Source organism: Camelus bactrianus, chromosome 5 (genome assembly GCF_048773025.1).
Source record: "Camelus bactrianus isolate YW-2024 breed Bactrian camel chromosome 5, ASM4877302v1, whole genome shotgun sequence".
In the NCBI taxonomy this organism is placed as follows: domain Eukaryota; kingdom Metazoa; phylum Chordata; class Mammalia; order Artiodactyla; family Camelidae; genus Camelus; species Camelus bactrianus.
Genome location: NC_133543.1, coordinates 71,855,441 through 71,879,104, shown reverse-complemented (window position 1 = coordinate 71,879,104; position 23,664 = coordinate 71,855,441). Strand labels below are relative to the sequence as shown.

The window sequence follows — 23,664 nt, the reverse complement described above, 5'->3', positions numbered from 1 at the left end:
CACACATCGTGTTTATAACACCTTCCCCTTTCAATTCTGCGAACTGCTTGGGTCTGTATTTTCCAAAATACTATTTAAAGGCACTTAAGAAAGATCTATGTGCTGTCTTAATCAGAATCAAAACATGTTACCACACAAATGTCTGTCTTGATGTCAGAACAGTCTCACTGAAGAGTGCATGAAAGTTTATGGAAACATGGAGAGAGTTCAGAAATGTCGAAAATTGATGCGTTAAAGGGCTGTGGATGCGGGCGGCAGGATGTGGGCGGGGTTCCTCCCAAGCACCAGTCGGGCGGCTCATCTGTCTCTTTTCCTGGTATGAAGCCCTCAAGGTGATTCTCGTCTGCTTTGAGAGGCAGCTTGGAAGCCAGTGGTACTGGCTGAGCCTCCAGGTGAAGGAGATGGCCCTGCGGAAGGTGGGAGGCCTGGCCCTGTGGGACTTCCTCGACTTCATCGTGCGGACCCGAATCCCCATCTTCGTGCTCCTGCGCCCTTTTATCCAGTGCAAGGTGTGGTGTGTGCTTCTCCTCCGGGGAGTGACACACCCCGGGAACGTGCTGCTGTCCAGATTAAGGCAGGATTACAGCAGCGTTGCTGGGGGGAACGTGTTACAGCTAGTCAGTAGGACCAGCTAATACCATGCTTGATGAAAAAGACAGCCCAAACAAGTGTCCCAGGGGATAAAACTTCATGTTAGAAGAACTTTCACTTAGGGAGGTAGGTATAGCTCAGTGGTAGAGCACATGCTTAGCATGCACAAGATCCTGGGTTCAATCACCAGTACCTCCATTTAAAAAACAAACAAAAAGACAGAAAAAACCCTCACAGTAAGAGCTTAACTAAAGTCTATGAAACTTTGCCCTCTTCCCATTTTTCCCCCAACCCAGAAAAAGAGATTGACCCAATGGAATGATCTGAAGAATGGTCTCCTTTCTTTAGTGGTATGACTGAGATCGGATTTTAAATAAACTTGAAAAAAATGGGATAGTTAAAGCATGTTTTTCCCTGGGACTCTTAAGTATTCATCTACTTTCATTCTTTCCATGCCCTGATTTCCTGGGGCAGTGATTCAAAACAGTGTATTGGGTAAGCACTTTCTAAGCACTGTTCTAAGAACTTCATAAGCACTACCTTATCAAATCCTCACAACCAACTATGAAATAGATGCAATAATCAGCCCATTTTACAGACAGGAAAACTGAGGACCTGAGAATCTATGCTTTCCTTTCAGCTTCTGGCCCAACCAGCAGAAAATCATGAAGAGCTTTCTGCCCGACAACATATTGCTGACCAGCTGGAGCGGCGTTTCATCCCACGCCCTCTGTGTAAGAGCTCCCTCATTGCTGAGTTCAACAATGAACTCAAAATTCTAAAAGAGGCAGTTCACAGTGGGTCAGGTGAGTATGCGTGGGGTATTTTGAATCTGTTTGACTAATAGAACTTACAACCTACCAAGAATGTTTCTGTCCAGGTCACTGCTCTCTTTGGAACCAACTGTGAGTTAGCCACTTCAGTACAACTGGTAGATTTCATCGCTGTCAACAACAAAACACATCAAAGGAGTATCATAAGAGTTTAATTTACTCCTTTTCTAAACATTTTTTAATCTTCATGTCAGTGGTTAAGCTTTTTCTCAAATATTTAACTGTAAAAAAATACTTAAATTCTTACTTCATTTCCTTTTTGAAAAGGGGACTCACATTCAGTGAACATCTATTACAGGATAGATTATTTCATAGATGTTATTTAATTTAACCCACACTAATACCTGCAAGATGCATAACTGAATGTCTGCTTATAGAATGAGGAAATTGAGAGGCTCAATAGAGGATTAATAACTTACACACATAGACTGGCACCAGTGATAGGACTTAAAACCAGGTCTGTATGACTGATTATAAAGTCCTTGACTTCACACAAATTGGAGGGAGAGAGGGTTGAATCAAAACTGGCAAGCTAGGAGGTACTTTCTTTACACTGTTCAAAAAATTTTCTTTGGGAGTGCATTGTTTACTTTTATAATTAACACTAACTGCAGGCTACTGAGGAAAAAAAATAAATCATTATCTGCCATTAGAGGGCAGTCATTACCCATAAGTAGAATATTATTATCTGATGGCTTTTTTTTTTTTTTTTTTGTCTAAAACTTTTACTGTTGTTTGCAATGAAGTAAAGACAAAGAAATTGACAAGTATAATCTTGGTGTAGTCTATACAGTGCCATTCAAGTACTCTGCCTTATAATAAAATTATCTAACATAGAACCAAGGGGGTATTTTATAAGTTGTAATTTCCAGAAAAGGGAATAAGAACTCAGTTTGAAGTATGTATTCTGATTCTGATTGTGAGGTTCATTTCAGACAATGAATTTATTACTTCTTTACGCTTGTGTCAGGTAAAGTATATTTCTCAGTGAAATTGACCAAGTTGGAAGCTACAATTCAGGTCAAAATTAATTTGCATTTCGCCAGCCTTGGAAAATGAAATTGAAAACAGAGAAGGAGCAACATCCAAGCATTTTACATTGTTAGAGATACGCTCCTTGCAATAAAACTATTCAATTATAAGTACATTAGTGGCCAATTTTTTTTTTTAACGTTTTCACTTCTATCTGCTATTTTGTTCTGAAGATCATCTATGTGGGACACACTGTTTTGCTGACCTTTCCTTAAAAAAAATACAAGTCAGAGAGAAGTTTGAAGTTTGCACTTGTTTTCTGTCAAGATCCTCACCATAGATTTCCTTTGGCCTCTCCATCCTGCTAGCCTACCAAGGGAAGACATCCATCAGCACTGTGGGCACCTCCACCTCCGCTTACCGCCTGAGCCTGGCCACCATGTCCCGCTCCAACACGGGCACCGGCACTGTCTGGGAGCAGGACAGTGAGCCGTCCCAGCAGGCTTCACAGGACACCCTGAGTCGAACTGATGAAGAAGATGAGGAAAGTAGGTCATCCTGCAGAATTTGGCGGGGGCAGGGAGGGATGGTTAGGGGCTGGGGAGGTCGTGTGTGATACAGGCTGGCCATGTGAATGAGGACTTGGGAAGGATTTCTGCTTTTGTGACCTTTTTCAGTTCTGATCCCCCCCAGTCATTTTTACAAAAAGGATTTAAAATGGAATTGTGACAGATCCCATGATTTCTAATGCCTGCTTTTCTATAAATTCTTTGATATCCTTGGTCATTTGGTAGGAGTTGGGTAGACCATCTTGCTTAGGTCAGTCAACACTTAATGACCCAGTTGGGCAAGAAAAGTGAGCAATGCGTATGCTCATGACTCGGAAAAGACTAGTCAGCTGTATTATCTAGAATGTAAGCCAGAAGACTGTCTCAGGGGCATATAACCCAGTTTGAGTTTAAAATGTCCCCAGTAACAGCCCAGGAGCTTCTAATGCATATGCTTAAGATTTGGTGTAATGAAATGAGGGGAAATCCTGTCAAGAACACACTTCCATATATATGCATAATAGTTTTAAAAGAAAGTGTCCATTAAACACCACTCTCGTAGAATGTTTTCTTAACTGTATCAATTATTTTCCAATTGTGTTTTTAAAATATTTTATTTAAAAAAATTTTTAAAGACCTAATTAAGGACACTCTGGTATAAGATTTATAGCAAAGTGTGCTGTCAATGCCTTATGAAAACAAAATCTGGATCTTCACTCAGAGCTTCTCCATATGAAATAACAACAAAAAGCCCCACTCTGAACTAAATTAAATAGAGTTGAGGTTAGAATTTTAATTAACTAGGATGAATGAAAGTATTTTAACACCCTACTGCAGTTGGATGTGTAGGAGAGGGAAAGAAATAACTGCTTTGTCAAAATGCACATCAGTTATATTTCCGGATTTAGCTTCAGAACTAAGTAGATAACAAAGTGATAATCATATTGTTCTGCACCTGACTTACAGACACACTTGTTTCTAAATCACCCTGGTCATTGCTCATGGAAATAATCCTAAAATTGTAATTTGGAAAATCTTGAAAAATCTTGACCAAAAGAAAAACAAAATGAGAGAGACAAGGATCAGCAGTTAGAATATTTATTAAGTCCTCGTAATAATCTAGAACTTAAAGTAATATCCATTTTCCTTTAATGCTTCAAGTAATCTCTCCTAGCAATTTTTTTAAATGATGACAAATGATAACAACCTCTCTTTAATAGAGCTAAATATATTTTGCAGGTAACTTTATAAATACGTAGATGACCTAGCCAGTAGAAAGAGCTAGGGAAGAAAAGTGCAGAAGAAATAAACAGAGATATCATTGACCAAATGCCAACACACACACATGCACACACACACTGACACATGCAAGTTTTTGCTCTTATCTCTGCTCTCAGACATTACAACCGTCCCAATGAACGAAAGGTTGCTAACACATGGTGTGGTGTGATTGTGATGTGGGTGTGTATTCATTTACTAGGTGGGGTATGAAAGCTAGAAGGTTGACATCTTTGAATTAAACAATCTTCCTATTCAGTCGTCAAACCTGTATCAAGACCTAGCAGGAACAAGAAAGTATGAGAAAGATATGTTCTGTGCTCTCTAAAATCTTCGATATAGTCCTGCAGAGGAGATGACGGACATTTATGATAAAGAACACTTAACAAAAGAGTGAATGGAAGGCAACACACAATTAATCACCAAACAAACATTGAAGGAGTAAGTGTTCAGTGATATACGAGTTTGAACAGAGTGAAAAAAATTAGTGGAATCCCAGAAAGTTCTCAGTAGGAATAGCTCAATCTACCTGACCGTGTTTTCATGTTTTTTAAGGCACATCTGGTTATTCTCTTCTCTATGAACACACCTAAAAAGAAAATACCATTCTATACCAAGAATCAACTTCCAGCCAGTCATTATATAGCAAATTAAAATGTTTAGCACTTTTTCTCTTCACCTGTTTGGTTTGAAATAAATTTCACTCGAAATAGGACTACTTGGAGATATTTTAAATAAATGCTGTTAGATGACCTTATATGGTAACGTTTCACCAAAACTCTAATGTTAATCAGAATATGTTTCCTGTTCAGTAAGAAACAATACTAGCTCACTTAGAATGAGGTCACCTCATCATAAATATTGTACTAATGTTAATTTTCATATGCATTTGGATACATTCATTTCTGCTTCTATGAAGAAAACAAGACTGCATGCATCAAACTTTAACTTTAGGTTAAAATAAGCATTTGTTAACGAATTTATAGGTTTTTAAATATTTTTCCAAAAAATGCTTGAAATAATCTTTCCCTCAGCAGTCTAAAAATCTTAATAAAATGTACTGAATGTAGTGTTTGAATGTCAAACAAACATGCTTGACTTGTTTAATAACAAAGTCCCTTATTGGACTACTGCTGGAAGGTTTAAAAGTGTATAGTCCAGCTTTTCTGAAATCTTTAATTTGCAGATGCCCCTTGACTTCTACAAATAACCTACTTGTAGTAATGGACAAGGAGTTTACATTTATTTCATGAAGGCTGTTCAAGGGTGGGAGATGTGTAGATGTGAAGAATTATCCTTCATCCCTTTGTTTACAGATTAAAAACTAAGCCCCCAAAGGTCTTTTTTTTTTTTCCAAGATGGAGTTACAGTCATGAAGATTTATTGAGGCTGTTTCCCTCACCCAAATTATGTAACTGGTCACTTTAACTCGAAGTTCTGTTCATATTCTCAAAATGACAATGTTCATTAACTCTGGCTCAGCTGTCAAATTCTCCATTTTTGTACAAATAGTGAAGATGTTTCTTCAGACCCCAGAGGTCTTAGTTTTGAATCTGTACAAAGTGATAAATGATAATTTAGCTTTAGAGACTGCCCTAAGATTGTATTTAAGCCAAGGACGGAACCCAAGCACAAAGTTGGTTTGGGTTTTCTGATCCACGTCATAGTTGGGTAACGCTCCCTTCTCTGGCCCTTTCAGATGACTCTGTCAGCATGCCCAGTGTGGTAAGTGAACAGGAAGCTTACCTCCTGAGCGCCATTGGAAGGAGACGGTTCTCCAGCCACGTCTCCAGCATGTCTGCACCTCAGGCTGAGGTGGGCATGTTACCCAGCCAAAGGTAAAGAGCCCCGGGTATGTTATACTCTGTACTTGAGGGCAAAGGCAGAAATTCTGAGAATTCACTCCTGTTATTCTAAAAAGCTAAAAAGAAGCAAACAATGTTTTGAAGTAGACCATTCAAGCGATTTTTCAACCAGGGTTCCACAGGCAACAATTTGCAGAGAGTTTTCTAAGCCAGGCCAGTAGAAGGGATCTCAGTTTCTGATCCTAGCATTATTTCTCTTCAGAATTTTTCTATAAATATATATAGGATCTTTGTTCATGGTCTTCTTTCAAATGATATTCTTGAATTTCAGATACATCATCAGCTAAGCTAATAATTAGTGTCTCGCAAGTGTATAAGACTTGCTTGATATATTTGGTAAAGTTTAGACCTCTGGTATGTGATCAGTATTTAGTGGTCAGTAGTGATACTGAACCAAGCAGAAAAGGACCTATGCCACTATGTCTGACCTTGGGCAATCATTTAACAAGAGCCCACAGTTTTCTCCTCTGTGAAATGAGAAGATTAGCTAAAGTTGGTCTTCAAGGTAACTTCTCAATCTATAGTTCTATGATTCCATAACTAAATCCTTTAAGACATTTTCTTTGATGTTCTCTGCCCTCTCAGAATATTGATTAAAAACTTTATATACATATAGTTTGCCATATATATGGTAGTATAGAAAATGGTCTGACATAAGAGAATTAACACATTGTAAATCAACTATACTTCAATAAAAATTTTTTCTATTCCAGAGTCAATAAAATTTTTACTTCAGGAACTGAATTATTTCAAAGAATATGGCCTTTTTTACTTTTATTACCTATAGAACCATTGTGTTATAATTTACACATGGAAAATAATAACGATCAGAGCACATTCTAATGTTCAGATAAAATTAATTTACATGCAGAAATAATTACCTTGTACCCAAATCCTTTAGCAAATCATTCCTGACCTGCATGGATGAAATAAAATTTGTGAAATAAAGCCAAACTTTGGAGAATATTTTTAAAAGGGGGAGATTATAAAAGATTAATAAGTAAATTACATGCTTATACAGAAAGCAGTATTTATGTACTATTTAGTTATTACAAAAATTGATAATATATAAGGGTAACTATCATTGTAAGAAATTGTTTTACCCACCATTTGATAATTTTTATCTTTGAAAAGGAAGTCTTATAAATAAAATATATGAACAAAATCAGGGCCAAACTATAAAATGTCCAAAAAATATGTAAAATCATACAAGCAGTTAACATTGGCGACTAGTGATTTTTTTAGTGATTTATTTTTAATTGCTAGTAATGTGTAAACTTCTCTCAAGAATGAATAAAAACTATCTAGCCATCTACTTGAAAGTTTTATTTAAATTAGAGAATTTTAGGAATTTTAAATGGAGGATCTTTTTGTTATTTACCTAAAACAACTTGGCCATCAATTCCCCTTGTCCATATCCTTTCAGAGGTTATCTCATTTCTGGGGAGAAAATTTGTTCTATTATGGATATACTAGAAACCCAGAAAAATAATATAGGTGACCCCTTTGGGCTTAAGTCATACTTTGGAAGGCTAGCGAAGATAATGATGTCTATGTGTGTAGGGAAAGCCTCCTGAGGACAGACGCTATTTTTACAGTAAACAGGTGAACCACAATTCTTTGGGGGCAGGCACTCCAGTTTTCTGAATAGTTTAATTCCATCCAATTTAGCAACTATTTATTGAGTGCCTTGTAGGTGCTTTGCTCAATGCTGGGCACTGAGGGAAGGAGAAAAAGTGTGACATTTTCTGTTCACAAATCCCCAAATCAGCAGCATCCAAATATATCAATAAACTATTTAATTATTCTCTCACCAACCTGATAGGCTTTTTTTCTTTTGGCATTTACAATTCAGTCACTAGAGGATGGAGTGAGGAGGTAAATGCGAGTTCCGGGTGAATTTCCCAGGGTTATCTTCCTTCCATTCGTGTACTTGCATTTTCATTGCAAAATTAGCAAGTGAAGTTGGGTTCTTTCTTTGCTTTTCTTAATGGCATCTGTTCCAAGAGTTGGGTTGTAGCAGTTCATGGTAAGTGGTTTCTGTGTGATAATGTCACAATACACCAGAAAGAAGCAGGATCCTGGTCAGTGAAGCGTCATGTCCATGAAATAGGTGAAAATCATCACCACCCAACCAAATAGTTACCAGAGGAATGACAGTTTCGTCTTCTCCAGATTCATTCTGCGATGCGTTTCAGAGCTCATGTGTCCATTCAGAGCTCATTTTAAGTCCCAACTCTTGACCAATAAATAGATCACTCCACTGAGAGTCGTGTCCCCCCAGAGTCACTCCTCCCCCATTGCCTTGAGTCCTATGTCTTGACAGACCCAGCACAAGGTGAAATGGTTGACTGTCTCCTTTTCCTTCCTTGTTCTGTTAAATTGATTTTTTTTTTTTTTGGCTCTTGGAAGCAGAAAATCGCATGCCTTTTTTCTTTTTCTTTTATTTGTTTGCATTTTCTTTCCCTAAATGCTTCATCTCCCTACCCCTCCTGCAGTGAACCTAATGTCCTCGATGACTCCCAGGGCCTGGCCGCCGAGGGCAGCCTCTCTAGGTACAGTGTCAACGCTACCTGTCTATTGGTGTCTGTGCTGAGGAACTAGCTGTTCCCTGTCTCCTCTGTCTCTCTGTCTCTCTGTCTCCTCTCGTCCCGTCGCAATAACGATTTTCATTTCTTGCCCTTTGTTGCTCATGAACACACGACCCTGGAAGTCAAAGGTGTAGCCTCCTTCATTTTCAGCTTCAGAGCTCAATCAAAAATGGCCTAAAAAGCTTACTTTAAAAAAAAAAAATCCCTGGAGTTCTTTTAGGGCTTATCCCATGGACCATCTAAAGAGTTTAACATGCCAAATGTTAAATTTATCCCATCTAATCATTTCCCCCCCAATATCCCTTGATATTCCTTAAGAAATGTTCTTTCAGAAGCCTTTTAATACAACTCTCCATCATTGGGAAGCCCCTTACTAATTCCAGACAGGCCTTTTAGCTAATTGCATGGATGGTAAGAAAACAAACAGTGATGCTGTAATAAGTGTTGATACAATTTATGTCATCCCCTCTCTAATGCATGCTTTGTGGCAGGCTATCGTAGTAGCCTGTTCAAACGACACTTGTATAAAGAATGCCTGTCCCAGTACAAAGAGGACTCCCAAATTTGCCATGAAATATCAGACACAAACCTTTCTTGTTAAGAGAAGCCTTATGCTGCAAACAATATAATGGTTTGGCTTCTGGCTTAAGGCTTCAGAAAGGGGGACTGCACCTTTAACACTCAGATAAACCACGTCAAACATTCCTAATCTTGTGCTGTTGATTCACACCTCTCAACTAATCCTCATTAGGGGCAATGCTTCTTGTTCATTCTAAGAGTGCCTTTGTTCCATCTCAAGAGAAAACATTCCCTTTCAGGTTTGCATTATAGAGTGAGTGCCATACACCCATGTTTATTGCTCTATCACAAAGATGAGGAAATGTTGAGAGGCCGCTCCTGTGAAAGGCTGTCCTTTGTTTTCTTTGCATCTCGTTCAGATTTCACATTTTCTTCTGCCATTGAAAATGGGAAACTTATTCCATCATCAGGTGTATCTTTTTTTTTTTCACTGGCCTCATAATTCATGACATTCATTTGTGTTTGCGAGCCCTTGCCATGACAGATCAGTCTCTTACTGGTGGTAAATGTGGAAGTGCCGTAGAGTGAAGGCTTTAGTACCATTACTGAGGGTTTTGGGGACAGAAGTACAAAACAGTCCTCTAGATGTTTTCCCTTCATTGTTTGTAGTATTTGAAGAGCTTTGAACCAAGTTTAGCACTGTGACCACTGGCTTTAAGGCATGCATTTGTTTAAAGTTTAATATTAACATACGAAACAGGAGAAGCTGGATCAGAAAGATAATTTCAATGTCCTACTGAGGGTAGAAACTATTAAATCAGACTTTCATTTGGCCAGCTCTTCTAATTAGGCCATGTTCTACTCTTGCTGAGTAAATACCAGTCTGGGGTTGGTGGGAGAAGGAAGGAGTTTGTGTTGATTTTTATAAATTCTCCCAGGGACTTGGCCTTCTCTGGCAGGCTTAGGGTTCAGATGACTCTGATCTGGAGTTATCTAAGCCAATTCAGTCTGCCCTGGGTCCAGTGTCAATGGGAATAAACCCAAAATTCTTGCTGTATGACAGTAGTTCAGAGCCAAACCTGTAGGTTTTATCTGCAGTTGAACTAGTCATTCCTGTGAGGGCTTTGATGACTGTTTTAAATCAACTGTTGTTGGTTTGTTGTTCCTGTAACTGGGGTGTTTCAGTTCTGGGTGTCAGTCACCCAGATTCAGTTACGGTCATTAAGAAACCAGAAGGTGAGGTGTTTACTTTGGATTCTAAATAATTCTAGTAATGCAGAGGCATTCCACCGGCCAGTAGCACATCCACCTTTGCCATACACTGCAAATCATATCTCTTGAACTGCATCATGTCACCAAGTTCTCTTTGGAGGAGAGGAACTTTTGGCATTTACTAAGAGGTGGGTTTATAAAATAGGCTATATACTTTTTATATTTGGTTTCTGGGCTTTCTTCTTTGGGGCATGAAACTTCTTTATGCTGCAGGCTCTTAAAATCCTCAAGAAAGCAGTAAGGCATGAACCATGTAAGTTACATTTAGCACACACCCGAGTACTCAGGACCTCAAATCCATCCAAAGGAGTCGTAAGGAAAATCTGGCACCAAAGCTTAAAGAATATCAGGAAGCATGCCTAATGGAAAGTAATAAACTTGACTCCTCCAGCCAACCCCATATTTTGATAAACTTTCTGAGAATTTGCTTTTGAAAAAGCACTTGTTTTAGGCAAAGTGGGCAAGTTGGTCTGAGGACTAAAAAAAGAAAGGAAAAAACTAGGATAATCGGATAATCTGATGAATAGATGGAAATTAACACAATTCTTGCAGACCTTTAGAAAATTTCTTCCAGGATTTTTTTTAACCTGTGCTAACTGGTTTCTTATAAACATTCGTGACAAGGAATATAAGCTTGTTGGAAGCACTATGCTATGGAGAAAAGATTCTTTCTTTTGGAAATTAATAAATTACAATAATGTTCCATGGAAGAATTCTCTGCTTTGAGATTGTTGCCCTTAGAAGTACAGAAACTCATTGTAAATGTTCCCTCCCAGTGCCCGCCCCCAAATACACACACTAGGGACCATATTTTCTCTCCAGAAGAATATAGACACAGAAAGTTATCCAAGCACATAAGCCTGGAAGTTTATACTTGAGGATTAAATTTTCTTTGGACATGTTAGGACATTTTGAAAGGAAGGAATTGACAATCAACTCTAACCTTAAGAAGAAGAGAGTGATTACAATGTTATTTGATTCTGCAAGGGTAATTTTAATCACCTGGCAAATAAAAATGTGGCTCAAGTTTGAACAAGACATGCAGTCTGGGTAAGACAAAATAAAAATAACCTGTCCATCTCATGATCATCCATATTTTTCAAAGTATGAAAACTTGGCAAGTACTCTAAAGTACAAGAGAAAAGTTAAAGCAAGCTTTTTGTGTAGCTGAGAATTAATAGTTAAGAAAACGTGTGTTGTGATACAGGATAAGGATATTCTGCCCATGCTAAGTCAGTTCTTCCAGGAGAGCAAAGATCCAGATTATCCCCACCCCCTCCAGCTTTTAAATCTGATTCCAGCCTCTAATATCAAAATTCCGTGGCATTTGAAAGATACATTTTCTTCGTTGTTGTGGAGGCTAAGTAAATTTTAAACAGTAATCTTCTACTGGGAAAGGGAAGAGTAGGATTTTGTCTGTTTATATCCCTATATCCCTCTTCTCTATAAATGCTTTATGGCTCCTTTAGTGCTGGCTTCATGCACTCCCAGCACAAGGCCATCCCTCAGGGAAAGTGGCTCTGCTCGTGGTCTGGCACTACACCTCGAGATTCTCTAACTATATTAAAATTGAAACTAAAACTACAGATAAAAGCAATGAAAATACAAATTCATTTTCTGTGTGCTAGTCTCACCCAGTGCTTCTACTCATAATTTTTATTTATGAAATCTATTTCTAGATTGAAATCTTTTTTTTTTTTGGTAATTGAAATGAATGATACAAATTTTTATTGCGTTACTGAATGGCCCTTTGTTCCCCTATCCTATAAGAAATACCATTAAACATATATTCCATCAGGAGATACATACGTATTTATACTCTACAAAACAGGCCTTCGTGCTGAAGTAAGGGAAAAGAGGTAATTTGTGCCAGAATTGTCTTCTAAAGTTGTCTAAGTTTCTCTAGCTTATCAATGACTTCCTTGTATTTTGAGATAGGTGTTTTTGGTTTTTGCATACAGTTGAGTCACAGTGGTTCTGCCAAGACGCAAGTACATTTACTTCCCTAAAATCTAGATCATTTGCCATAGTAATGTTGTTCAGTGATGTAAAAATACAAAGGATGATTTTAGCTTCAATTCAGAAAGTTGTATTGCTTTTATACTTATTGTATACTCTTTTATTTGGCAAAACAGTGGAAATCAGTCATTTCTCATCCCCAAGATTAAATTTTTAGGAAATCAGTTTTTCTGAGAGGTGCTTAGGGCAAGCACCATGGTCTTCTGGTTGGTGTTAGTATTGCACACCTGATGGTCACACATCACAAATCCTACACGTGATGGAAATATTACATGACATGGGGAGAAGCTAAATTGAAATCACTTTTTATACGCAACTCCAGTTTAATACAGACCTGAGAAAAAGAAACACGTTCTGTGTGTTACTTCCATTTTTAATTTCTCTGTTTTTTATTAACATGTCTTCTGCACACAGTAAAGCTAGACTTTGATGTTCCAAATATAAGCAAGTTAGCATCACATTTTTAGGGAGAATATAATATATTAGCTGGACTGTATTTCCAAGGACATGTTCTAGAATTTCATCGCTGATATGTGCATTCCATTGATGAAATGCTATATCACTTACATAGAACAGATAATTACTAAGGCTGTAAACTTGATCCATTTCTTAGAGATAAGCCTCTCTATCCATAGAGAAAATTTTGATGCTTATGATCCTCCCTTGGAATAATCATCGTGAAATTACCATTATGTTTTGACATTTAACTCCCTGAGTGGCGTGTATTTCTTTTCGTTTCTTGCACCATTTTTTTTCCTCACAATCTCTGATTACTGAATAAAAATGAGACAAATGGACTGCCTCTATTTCATTTTCTCTGCCCAATTATTCTTAAGACATTTTATTGCCTACTTCCTTCTAGTGTTCTAGAAGCAGTAAACTCATTACAAAGTAAAACAAGGAAGCATGCTATATTACATCACTCTTCATGTTCAAACCATTTTACATCAACTAACTTCTTTTCTCTACCTTAATGGGAGGTAGGTGGTAAGTATTAACCTCCCTTTACAGCCAAGGGAACTGAGGTAACACTTAGATGTCAATGAAGAATCTGTTCTAGTGAAAGCTTTGCTAAGTATTTGGGAGAAACTTGTTTCTACTTTTGTGCATATGATAATTGAACATCTTTCCAATTTAAGACACATGTTAAAATGTATAATTAATAAGGAGATGTCATTTCAAACATGCCAGCAACTTAGTTTAGATTGCTTATCAGAATTTATTGCATTGTTCCTTTGGGATATTTTTCCGTCTTCATAGAAAAGTCGTATATGGAACAAGGTCATATATGTATAAAAATAATGAACATCGATTTTTTTGAACTTGATATTCAGGAGGACAAGAAAGTGTAAAAACATCTGTTTTTGAGACTCTGTCTGGAATTTTGTATCGTGCATCCCAAATGGTGTAATACATTATGGTATAATTCCATCTTTATTTCAGAAAAACTGTGATGAACTCCATTTGGGAATCATTCATTTTCTTCTAGTGGAAATAGAAGTAAGACTTTAAAACTAAAAAAAATGACAGATGTGGTTGTGCCAGCCATGGCGATGATAGACTAGTTGTTAATACAACAGGGGAAACATTTGATTGTCTTGCCACCAATTTCTCTCCCTACAACTGCAGGGAGACTGTATTTAGGTAGCTCTTTTTTCTAAAAATGGCAATGAATGAATACAGTCTTTCCTTTTCATGGACAGTTGCTGACTCTGCATTCCTCTGTGGAATGTTTTACTGTAAAAACTATTTGTAGATGACTCTCCTTTTGCAAAGGCAAAGCAGAAAATAATTACCCATTAACCAAATAATCACATTGGCATCATCCACAGGATTACAGTGTTCTCTGGGGCACAATACATTTCCTTTTTTCACCTCCACTCCCATTATAAATACCTGTTACACATGCATGCAGAATGAAAAAGGATCATGGGGCCCATGACCGTGTTTTCAGCTTCACCCAACACTAAAATAGGGACCACTGCCCGTAGTCATTTTTGCATATAAAAGACACACATACACAGTAAATTTGGGGGGAGCAGGTTGTTGCTTTTATAAATTACGTACTATGTTTGGGTGCAGCAATTCGATATTAATTAATTAAACTTCTAAGTTGTAATGGTAGCTTAATTACTTTGCCAGCCTTTTAAGTCTAAAATCACTCTCCCAAGACATTTAATTGTCTACCCGTGTGACTATTCATGTACTCAGTAGTCACAGAGACTTCCGGCTGCAAACATGTGTTGAATGTGACCCTTCACCCAAATGGATTCTGTGTCTGATGTGTTTGATATTCGTCCATCTTATTTTCATTTAAATTGAAATTTTAAAAGAGGTGTTCCCATCCATGTGATAGAGTTGTTCGTGTTTGTTCGTCACCACCTTTTCCCTTACCCTCGGGAAAAAAAAAATTGAGATTAGAATATGGCGTCTTAAGCCTTTTTGGTGGCTTCCAATCCAGGGGTGTGATCAAATTGATGTTTTGCTGAATAGTAGATCCAGCATCAGTCATTGAAAACAGAATCTCAATTTTGGCAGCTTGGGGCTACAAAGCCTCGTCCTTCCTCCCAAACCTTTGAAAAGTCCCATCCCAGGGATTCTTTCTCAACCTTCCTTCAAAGATTATGGCATCTTTGAAGTGACTGTTGGACATACGTGGTTTTGGCTAACGCCCACCAGAGGAAGGTCTTCTGTACTCCCTCCTGGGGACACTAACACTGTTGATGCTTGGCAGGGTGGCAAGTGTACAGAGTGAACCTGGCCAGCAGAACCTCCTCATTCAGCAGCCGCTGGGGAGAAAGAGGGGCCTGAGGCAGGTAAGCCGACCCTGCAAGGGCAGGAGAGTCCTCTTAGGAAATGGAAGCTGTATTCAATTTTGAATTCAGATGTATATTAAGGCTATAATTTGCCTTCTCCCCACCTGAAATAAGCAGGACAGAACAACTTTAAAACATGGTAAGTGCTTAGGCAAGCTGAGAGTTTGGGGCTTCTATTTTAGCTCTGAAGTTTCTTATTAACCAAGCTGATTGCTTAGTAGAATAAATGAGCCTATGCTTTTATTTGCCCCCTATCCGGAAACCTTTGCCAGCCAAACCACTGACTGTGCAAGATTTGTTATAAAGTTGATTTAAAGTCTATTTCTGCTTAGAGGCAGAGGTACAGTTATCCCTTCCAGAAGCAGAGACACAGTCATCCTTTCTTCCTCATTTCAAGATTAATGATTCAATTTCAAACTGAAATCGAAGTAAAGATCACCTGTACAAATTTCCTTGGGTGCGATTCCTTTACATTACTGTCTAAATAAAAATCTAAATGAGGCCTTGCATTGCTGCTTTGATGGGAGCGTCCCAACACTGATTTGGAGACCAGACATTTTCCCAGCATCTGAGTTTTTTTTTCATCAGCCTCCCCCTGAGAGTTAGCTTAAGCTCAGTGACAGCTTTTAGATGAGCAAAGGCTGATTGCTAAGCAAGAATTACTAGTTTTGTATCCTAAAATTCACTGAAATTCTCACATTGACTGTTTTAAATTATGGTTAATGTTCTTAGGATATATAAAGGAGTAATAATCAGAAGACAGGATTGGTTAAAGGGGATGCCAAATACGTACTTGCATTTAGATGTGCAGAAAGAAGTTTATTTCATTAGCGATCAATGTGAGGAACAACCATAGGACTCTACAGAAACCCACAAAGAAAGGGACAAACCACAGGCAGAATCCTCTGAGCTCAGCTTTTCCTCCCAGGTAGTTGGATTGTTCGCGCTACCCTTCTTCTGTCTCTTCTCTTTAGCTAAGACGTCCTCTACTGTCACGTCAGAAGACTCAAACTGAACCCAGAAACCGCCACGGGGCTCGGCTGTCCACCACTCGCAGGAGCATTCAGCCTAAAACGAAGCCATCTGGTGAGGCCTCCTGTGTCCCTTCTGACGCACCATTGACACGCTGACATGCCACACAGCCGAGACTGAGCTCATGCAAATAAGCACAACTTTGGAGAGCCACTAGGAAAAGGGAAGAAGTTTACCAGGAAACTGGAGTGCCTTTATTTTTCTCACCTTCCCCAACCCCATCCCTCCCCTCCTGAACCTAGGAAAATGGAAAGCGCAAATGCTATGAAATTTGAATGTAAGGGTTGTGTTTTCCTTACCCAGGCCAGGAACTAGGATTGTCATATGTCTCACTGAAGAAAGAGGAACGATGAAGAGTAGGGACTTTTAAATGCTGTTGGCAGTCATTCTGAGCGATGACCAAGTTCACTTAATGCTCTTTGCCAATCTTGTTTTTATGTAAAAACTACTTAGGTGAAAAGGCTATTTATGTAAAAATGATTTTTCTACCCAAGTCGTACTGTTTGTAAGAAGGTAAAATCAAAACATGTACATAATAGTCAAATATGCTCTCATTTATTGATAAACTAGCAATGTCTTTACTAAGAAGAGTCAGGAGACACTGATGAAAGCTAATTAAGCACCAACAACATACTTCCCCCCACTATTCCTATTTACTGCTTTATTTCTGACCTACAGCGGATCAGAAACGATCTGTGACCTTCACTGAGGCTCAGCCGGAGCCAGCAGGTGCCCCAGCAGACACACTTCCTGCTACAGTCCAGCCACAGGGCTGCAGCCCAGCCCCGTCCAGGAAACCAGAAGGGATGGACAAACCGGTCCTCACGTCTTCCCCCACCACTGTCATCGCTGATCTTCACAGCCTGTCTCCCAAACAGGTGAGGGCGCTAGAGAAACAGGCATGCCTTGCTCCCGGCGCACCTTTGTCTGGAAACCAGTAGGGTATGCATATGTATCCCATATAAATTAAGTCTGAGTTTGTAAAGCTTTGTTAGCCAGACAGACCCTGGAAAAAGAAAATCTATATAAAGTACATGGCCAAGACTACATCTACTTAAGAAGGAATGAGAGAAGTCTTCATGCTCTTTGTTATGAAAAACCGGAGGAAACATTTCATAGCTAAAATAACCATTGAAAACTAATATATAATACATAGTTGAAAGACAGTTCAATTGAAAAAAATGTTATCAATTTAGATGAAGCCTTTAAACATAGAGCCTTCTGTATCCTGTGAGAGGAACGTTTGGTTCTTTTTCCTTATGGTTTTAATATTTTTCTTGTTTTGATTTTTTTTTCTGCTATTGATTTTTAGAAATAAGTTCATATAGGCCCCACATTCTTCTCGTGGTATTTAAAGAAAGCTAAGGGACAATATGCTATATACATTTATAAAATCTTTAATGGTTAAAAAGCATTGTAATACCATTATCTCATTTGTATACTCACAGTCTACAAGGTAAGCGGGGCAAAAACTGATGCTCATGCTACAGGTTAGAAAACTGAGGCTTAGAAAGTTGGAAGGGCCAATATAAGATCTCATATATAACAGAGGCTAAAACTGGGTCCAGCCTTGTGATTCCTTGTCTAGTTACAGCTAGACAACAACACTGATGCTACTCCCTGTCTTTCCATGCTGTTACGATCCTTTCAATCTCAGGGTGAGACCCTCCCAGCTGAAGAAGGAGAAAAGAAGGAGGACACAGAAGTACAAGGTGCTGCAGCGCACAGCCCCCTCTCTACTCAACTCTCAGACCCTGATGACTTCACAGGCCTTGAGACATCCATCCTCCTTCAGCACGGAGACACTGTCCTTCACATCAGTGAGGAAAATGGCATGGAGAACCCCCTGCTGGCCAGCCAGTTCCCTTTTGCACCCACTGGGCTGGGGCTGGGGGAGACTGATGTAGACCTAGATGAGTCTCACGTTTAACTCTGCACCTTTTAAGAGTTGAAGGTGTAGACAGGATGTGCAAGGGCTCATGTGGCTAAAAGTTGAAAAACCTTTGCTTGGAAAAGATGAAAACACAGCACTTTACACCCAGTGGGTAGCACAGATCCCAGTAGATTTTGCTGCCAGTGTGCATATTGTTTCATAAACATCTTTAAAAATCAATGGCTAAGATGGTCTGGTTGTGTGAAGACTATAAAAACCAGGGAGGAATAAAGGGAAAGAGCCATTTCACTGCACATTGTTTATGATTCAAGAAGCCTTGAGCAGTTAAAAATATATACTATTACAGAGCTGCTTACTTAGAAATATTAACGGATAATGTCTTTTAAAAGGAGAATGCAATTTTTGAGGTTACATTATACATCTCATGCAAATGTTTATTTTTATAATTTCAAGAATATTAAATCAGGTGGCTATACAAGTAGAAATTTACATAAAAATAATAAGGAAATATTAGTTTGGGGAAACTAAATAGTAAGTAAGCTTGCAGCCATTTTTGTTTTGATCAACAATGCAGCTATTTAGAAGAAAAAAATACTATTTTTAGAGCTGTGGACTTTTCAATATTTATTTTTTAATTGTTATTTTCATTGCATATTGTAAATCAAAATGCTCATACCATATAAGATAATTCCATTTCATAATTAGTCACAGTAGAGAATATTCTAGAAATTATCAGACATAATTCTGAATTAAGAAGAACCTAAACAGCCTATACTATGACAAAAATTAAATGTAAATATAATAGCTAGAAAGAGATGGCATTCCTCCTTCTAGCCCTGACTACATCAATGCCAAGACTGGGAGATATTGGGAACTGTGACTACGTTCCCTCACTGCATCCTGTGCCTGCCCTTGAGGGCGTATTTTCAGATATTAAGGTTAGTGTTACTAGAATTGGTTCGATAAAATAACTTTTTCTTAGTGTTAAGAATATTCATATGATCCTTTAGTCATCAAAGTTTATGAGGAGAAAATACAAAGTGAGCAATTTCTTTATAGACACAGTCAGCTTGTTTATTTTACTTTAACTTGAAGTTCAATTACTTCAAGAAAAGTATGAAACTTAGAAGGTTTGTGAGGCCATATCTAGTGTTATTGATCCTACAGTGGGGCTTGGCCTCATACAGTTCAAAATTAAATTTCAAAACTTTAACAGTTTATATTCGAAACCTGTTACATAACTTCTAAGCATACAAAAACGCATACACATACCAAAATTGGAATGGTGGTGGTGGTGTGTGTGGTTTCTAGTCCTCAAGTTGAAGTTCAGACATTGATTACATTGCAGTGAATTTAAAACCTATACATTTAAACTCTGACTACATTGGCTATGAAATGTATATGTACATATAAAGGAGACCTATTAAACCCACCCAAATCACAAAGGAAAATGATTTTTCTGTTAGAATTGCTTATTAAGTAGGCCTTGTTTTTACTGTGATCTACACGTTCAAATATAAGTTGAGGTTTTGGTCTCATTCACTGATAGAATGAAAGTTATCTCTGTGTTAAAGATTAAAGGACAAAACTAAAAATTTCAAATCTAAAACTTCAGAAAATAGAGGTGGTAAATGACCTCTTCTATGTTTCACAATATTTTCAGGACATTTACACTTAATGCTGAATTAATTCTCAAGTGCAAAAATATACATATATGAGTGGTTTTGTGATTTTTTTCTAAGCTATATATTTCGCCTGTTAAAAATTATGCTGCTCCATTAGTGCTTAGAGGCCTTATGTTTGGTAATTACCAGTGTCTGGGCTATATGAGTCTCTATATATGTGTGTGCTTTGTTCCAGTTTCTTGATTCTTGATTCAGATTCTCTGTGTATAGTCGTATCAAATATTTTAAAATAAAAGGGTCGAAGAAGATTGTTAAATATCCAATCAGAATCCTATATACCTTTCTATGTGTTTTAAAAGTATTGGGCTGTTTTGAACATGACTATGCTGGCCCATTTGCCTTTTAGCCTGACTCCTTCACTCTAGTGTTATGTAATTCTGTTGGAAACTTTTTCAATAAGCTAATAAGTAATGTTGTACCTTGCAAAAAAGCCTCCACTCTGACAAACAGGGCCTTATAGAGTGGAAATGTTTTCATACTGGGACTGTGGAGATTTTGCAGATGTGTGCATCTGTTCCATTTAAGGTGCCCTTAAATGTGTTGAATGTAATGTGTTAAATGTTTATGTGTAATTGATAAAATACATGTATGTGCATAAGATTGTTACAAGATGTATTCTCAGGAATACTGTTACCTGGAGTTTGAAGGAATAATTATTAAAAAAAAAAAAAGTCGGGGAAGATTAGAAAAAGTTCAAGATAAGTTACAATTTTTTGTAATTCAAATATTATTGCATAGATAACTGAAAGTTAATTATCACATATGATAAATACAGTACTGGTAATACTAGATCATTTCTTAAGCTATGATATTTAATAATATTTATCTTGTTCAGAGGAAAATTAAAACAGACACTCACTTCCCATATATAAAAAATTGAGCTCCACCAAGAGGCTGCTTCTTCTGAAATTAACTTTTGAGAGATCTTAGAATAAGCGTGTATATCCATGATAGTGGGTGGAGATTTATGCTACTCAGATCCAATTCAAGCAGTTCAAATTCTGGATACAGTACTTTATATAGCAAAACATTTTACTTTCATTTTTCAGTATTTGCTGCTTTCTATAATTCTATTAGATTAATTATGGTTTTTTTTTTCCCCAAAAAGGACACTGAGTTATTGAGTGCATTGCGACAAGGCACTGAGAACTATAGTGTCAAAAGGCATAAATGGGCTTAGCAATGCTGGGGGAAAAAAATCTGTGGAGTTTAGGGGTCTGGCTGGGAGTAGCTGGTTTGCTATTTCAAGCCTCCAAGCTTACCTTAGGCAGGATATCTCCTTCCTTCTTTAGTAGCTGTCCCTTTAGTCAATTAAAAACATTCTCACTCTGCTGTCTGGCTCCAAGAGTATCTGAGACAGGAAAAGAGTGTATACAGGGACCTACAGGGAAGAAAGGGTCATAAACAGAATGACAGTCCAAAACAGAAATTAAATACCCTTCCTCAAATTGAACAGGAGACTTGAATAGTCTCCGGAATTTGCTGCTATCACACTGAGTCATGCCCCGTGACCTCACACTTCTAATTCCATGGCCTTGTCTTGGCAGTGAATAGAAAGTCCCACCTCCTCATTTATTTTAGTGGGTCTCAACTGCAGCATTTCAGAAACAACGTTTGGTTTGACACTCAGGAGAATAAAAACAACTTTAGGGCAGAATGTGTTTGGAAAAACTTAAGACAAATTTACTTATGTTGTTTTAGGATCTTTTAGGATTACAGATCAATGTACCTCCATATTTTTCAATAGTCACTGTGACTGCAGGATGAAAATCCTTTATTAGCCATTTTATAGGTTAAAAACAAAAGATTGACTACACAGCCAACTTCCCTCAGATGACTATGAAGTTTGTTATGAATACTGAATGACCAAAGAGCATGGAAAAAATGCATATGAATAAATACTGAAACGTTTATGAAAGATATTTATGAAAGATTAGACTTCTGTGTTTGAATATGCACATATAATAAAATAAATCTAAAAACATTAAGATGCCTGATTGACTTTCAGTTCTCATTTTTCTTCACAGGGAATAGTTTTCACTCATTCAGGAACATGTTCATTTTAGATCCTTGGGGTCTGCTCTTGTTTTGGGTCCTTGGAACATGCCTTGATATCTGTCCACAACCTTCATAGTCTGGCGTGAGGTTACCCTTTAGTTGGACACCCCCAATTCCTCCCTCCAACCCCAGATGAGCTCCATTCTACTCATGCTCTCCACACCTAACTTGGAAAATAAAGTAGAATGGGCCTATTGGGAGACAAGTACCCCAGTTTGACTTCTCCGCTCAGGTTATGACCTACTGGAATTGTTACTGGGAAAAGGAAAATAAGAATTACCTCGGTTCTTAGTCACCCAAATAAAAAGAATTTTTGATGAGAGACAGAAAGTGTGATATAAGGAAGATTTTTATTAGTGAAGTAAAAAAATAGTAAAAGATAGTACACTCCCGAGAATTGGGAGCTGGCCAATCCCAGAGAGGAAAAATGGCACTGTTCCTTTGTTTTTCCTGTTTTTATATCCTGGTTTCGTGATTGATTGATTGATTGATTGACAACTCAGGTTCCCTGCGCTCTAGAATGCCCATCCCCTTTTGGGCAGGTTCATTGGGTCAAGTTATACCAGGGCCCCCTCTCATACGCAGCTGCATCACTTTGATTTTAACTGGCTTCTTTTACTGGCCCTCATTTAGAGAAAGTAAAAAATTTCTGGAGTCCCTTTTCCTGAATGCGGACACACTGCCATTTTCTGGGTTGTTCCTTTCCCCCTGCCCAGTGTTCATTTCTATCTAAACTACCTAACATTATGACTGGTAGGTTTCCTAGGAGGAATGTTAAGGACCCAGTTATTCTCTGAATGTAACCAGGATCACCATGGGATCCAAGTTACCACCAGTCCTATCTTTTATGCAAAGTGTCCCATCCTTACCCTGTAAGGTATGCTCCTGCTAAATCCATTTTTTTTCCTCATGTGAATTTGTTACCTGAAAAATTAGGTTTGCCTCTTGATGGGTGTCAAGCCAAAAGATACAACAAAGCCAAAGATCAGGAGAAGGAAGGAGTTATTATTTGCAGCAAGTAAGGAGAACACAAGGGATCTTTCCAAAAGCAGTGTGTCCCCAAATAGCAAAACTGGGGAAGTTTTAAGTTAGGGGGCTTGGGTGGAGGACAGAGTCCAAGCTTTAGTTGACTGAAGTCACGAGGGTCAGAAAAGGTCAACATCATTATCCCTCAGGTTCCTGTCGATGTAGTGGTTGAGCACTTCAGGCTAATCTGAAATACTGAGATAGAACTGGGAGCTGACAACTGATACATTATCTTTGCTATATTTACTTCTCTTGCCCAACTGGTAACAGTCATTTTTTCCCCTGCATTCTTGTGTCCCCTTAAGATCATTAATTACTAAGACCTGTTGAAGTGAAAGCATTATGGCCAGGCTTAGATTACAAAATGGCTTAGGCTTATCTTATATTAAGAAAGCCATACTTGGTTTTCTTTCTCCAGAGAACCCCCTACCTTATCTGATTAGTTTTACTACCTTTCTTTTCCTGACCCAACAACCCTAGACACATTTGGCAGATGAACAGCCACTCTTACATCGTTTCGGAATTTTGTCTGAACAGTAAATATACGTGTAACTTGTCAATAAGCATTCCTGTGAGAGCAGAAACAAAGAGAAGAGGGATGCGGGCCAGAACAGAGCAGAGTAATAATAATGACAACCAGCATTCTAGACTGAGCACCAGGCATC

At 38.1% G+C, this 23,664-nt stretch overlaps 1 protein-coding gene across 3 annotated transcripts in view; it reads left to right on the top strand.

Annotated features, from left to right (window-relative positions):
* The window catches only part of UNC80 (unc-80 homolog, NALCN channel complex subunit), a 190,421-nt gene extending 168,512 nt beyond the window's left edge, over positions 1 to 21,909 (top strand). For 2 of the 3 annotated variants that reach the window (XM_074364070.1, XM_074364071.1), the window contains 9 exons: positions 325 to 509; positions 1,232 to 1,397; positions 2,765 to 2,944; positions 5,922 to 6,060; positions 8,586 to 8,642; positions 15,223 to 15,304; positions 16,279 to 16,390; positions 17,015 to 17,214; positions 17,994 to 21,909. In XM_074364070.1, the coding sequence (XP_074220171.1) occupies positions 325 to 509; positions 1,232 to 1,397; positions 2,765 to 2,944; positions 5,922 to 6,060; positions 8,586 to 8,642; positions 15,223 to 15,304; positions 16,279 to 16,390; positions 17,015 to 17,214; positions 17,994 to 18,266 (1,394 nt within the window). In that variant the 3' untranslated portion in view covers positions 18,267 to 21,909. The remainder of the gene's footprint in view (positions 1 to 324; positions 510 to 1,231; positions 1,398 to 2,764; positions 2,945 to 5,921; positions 6,061 to 8,585; positions 8,643 to 15,222; positions 15,305 to 16,278; positions 16,391 to 17,014; positions 17,215 to 17,993) is intronic. The other variant, XM_074364069.1, reaches the window with a different exon arrangement.
* The last annotated feature ends 1,755 nt before the right edge of the window (positions 21,910 to 23,664 follow it).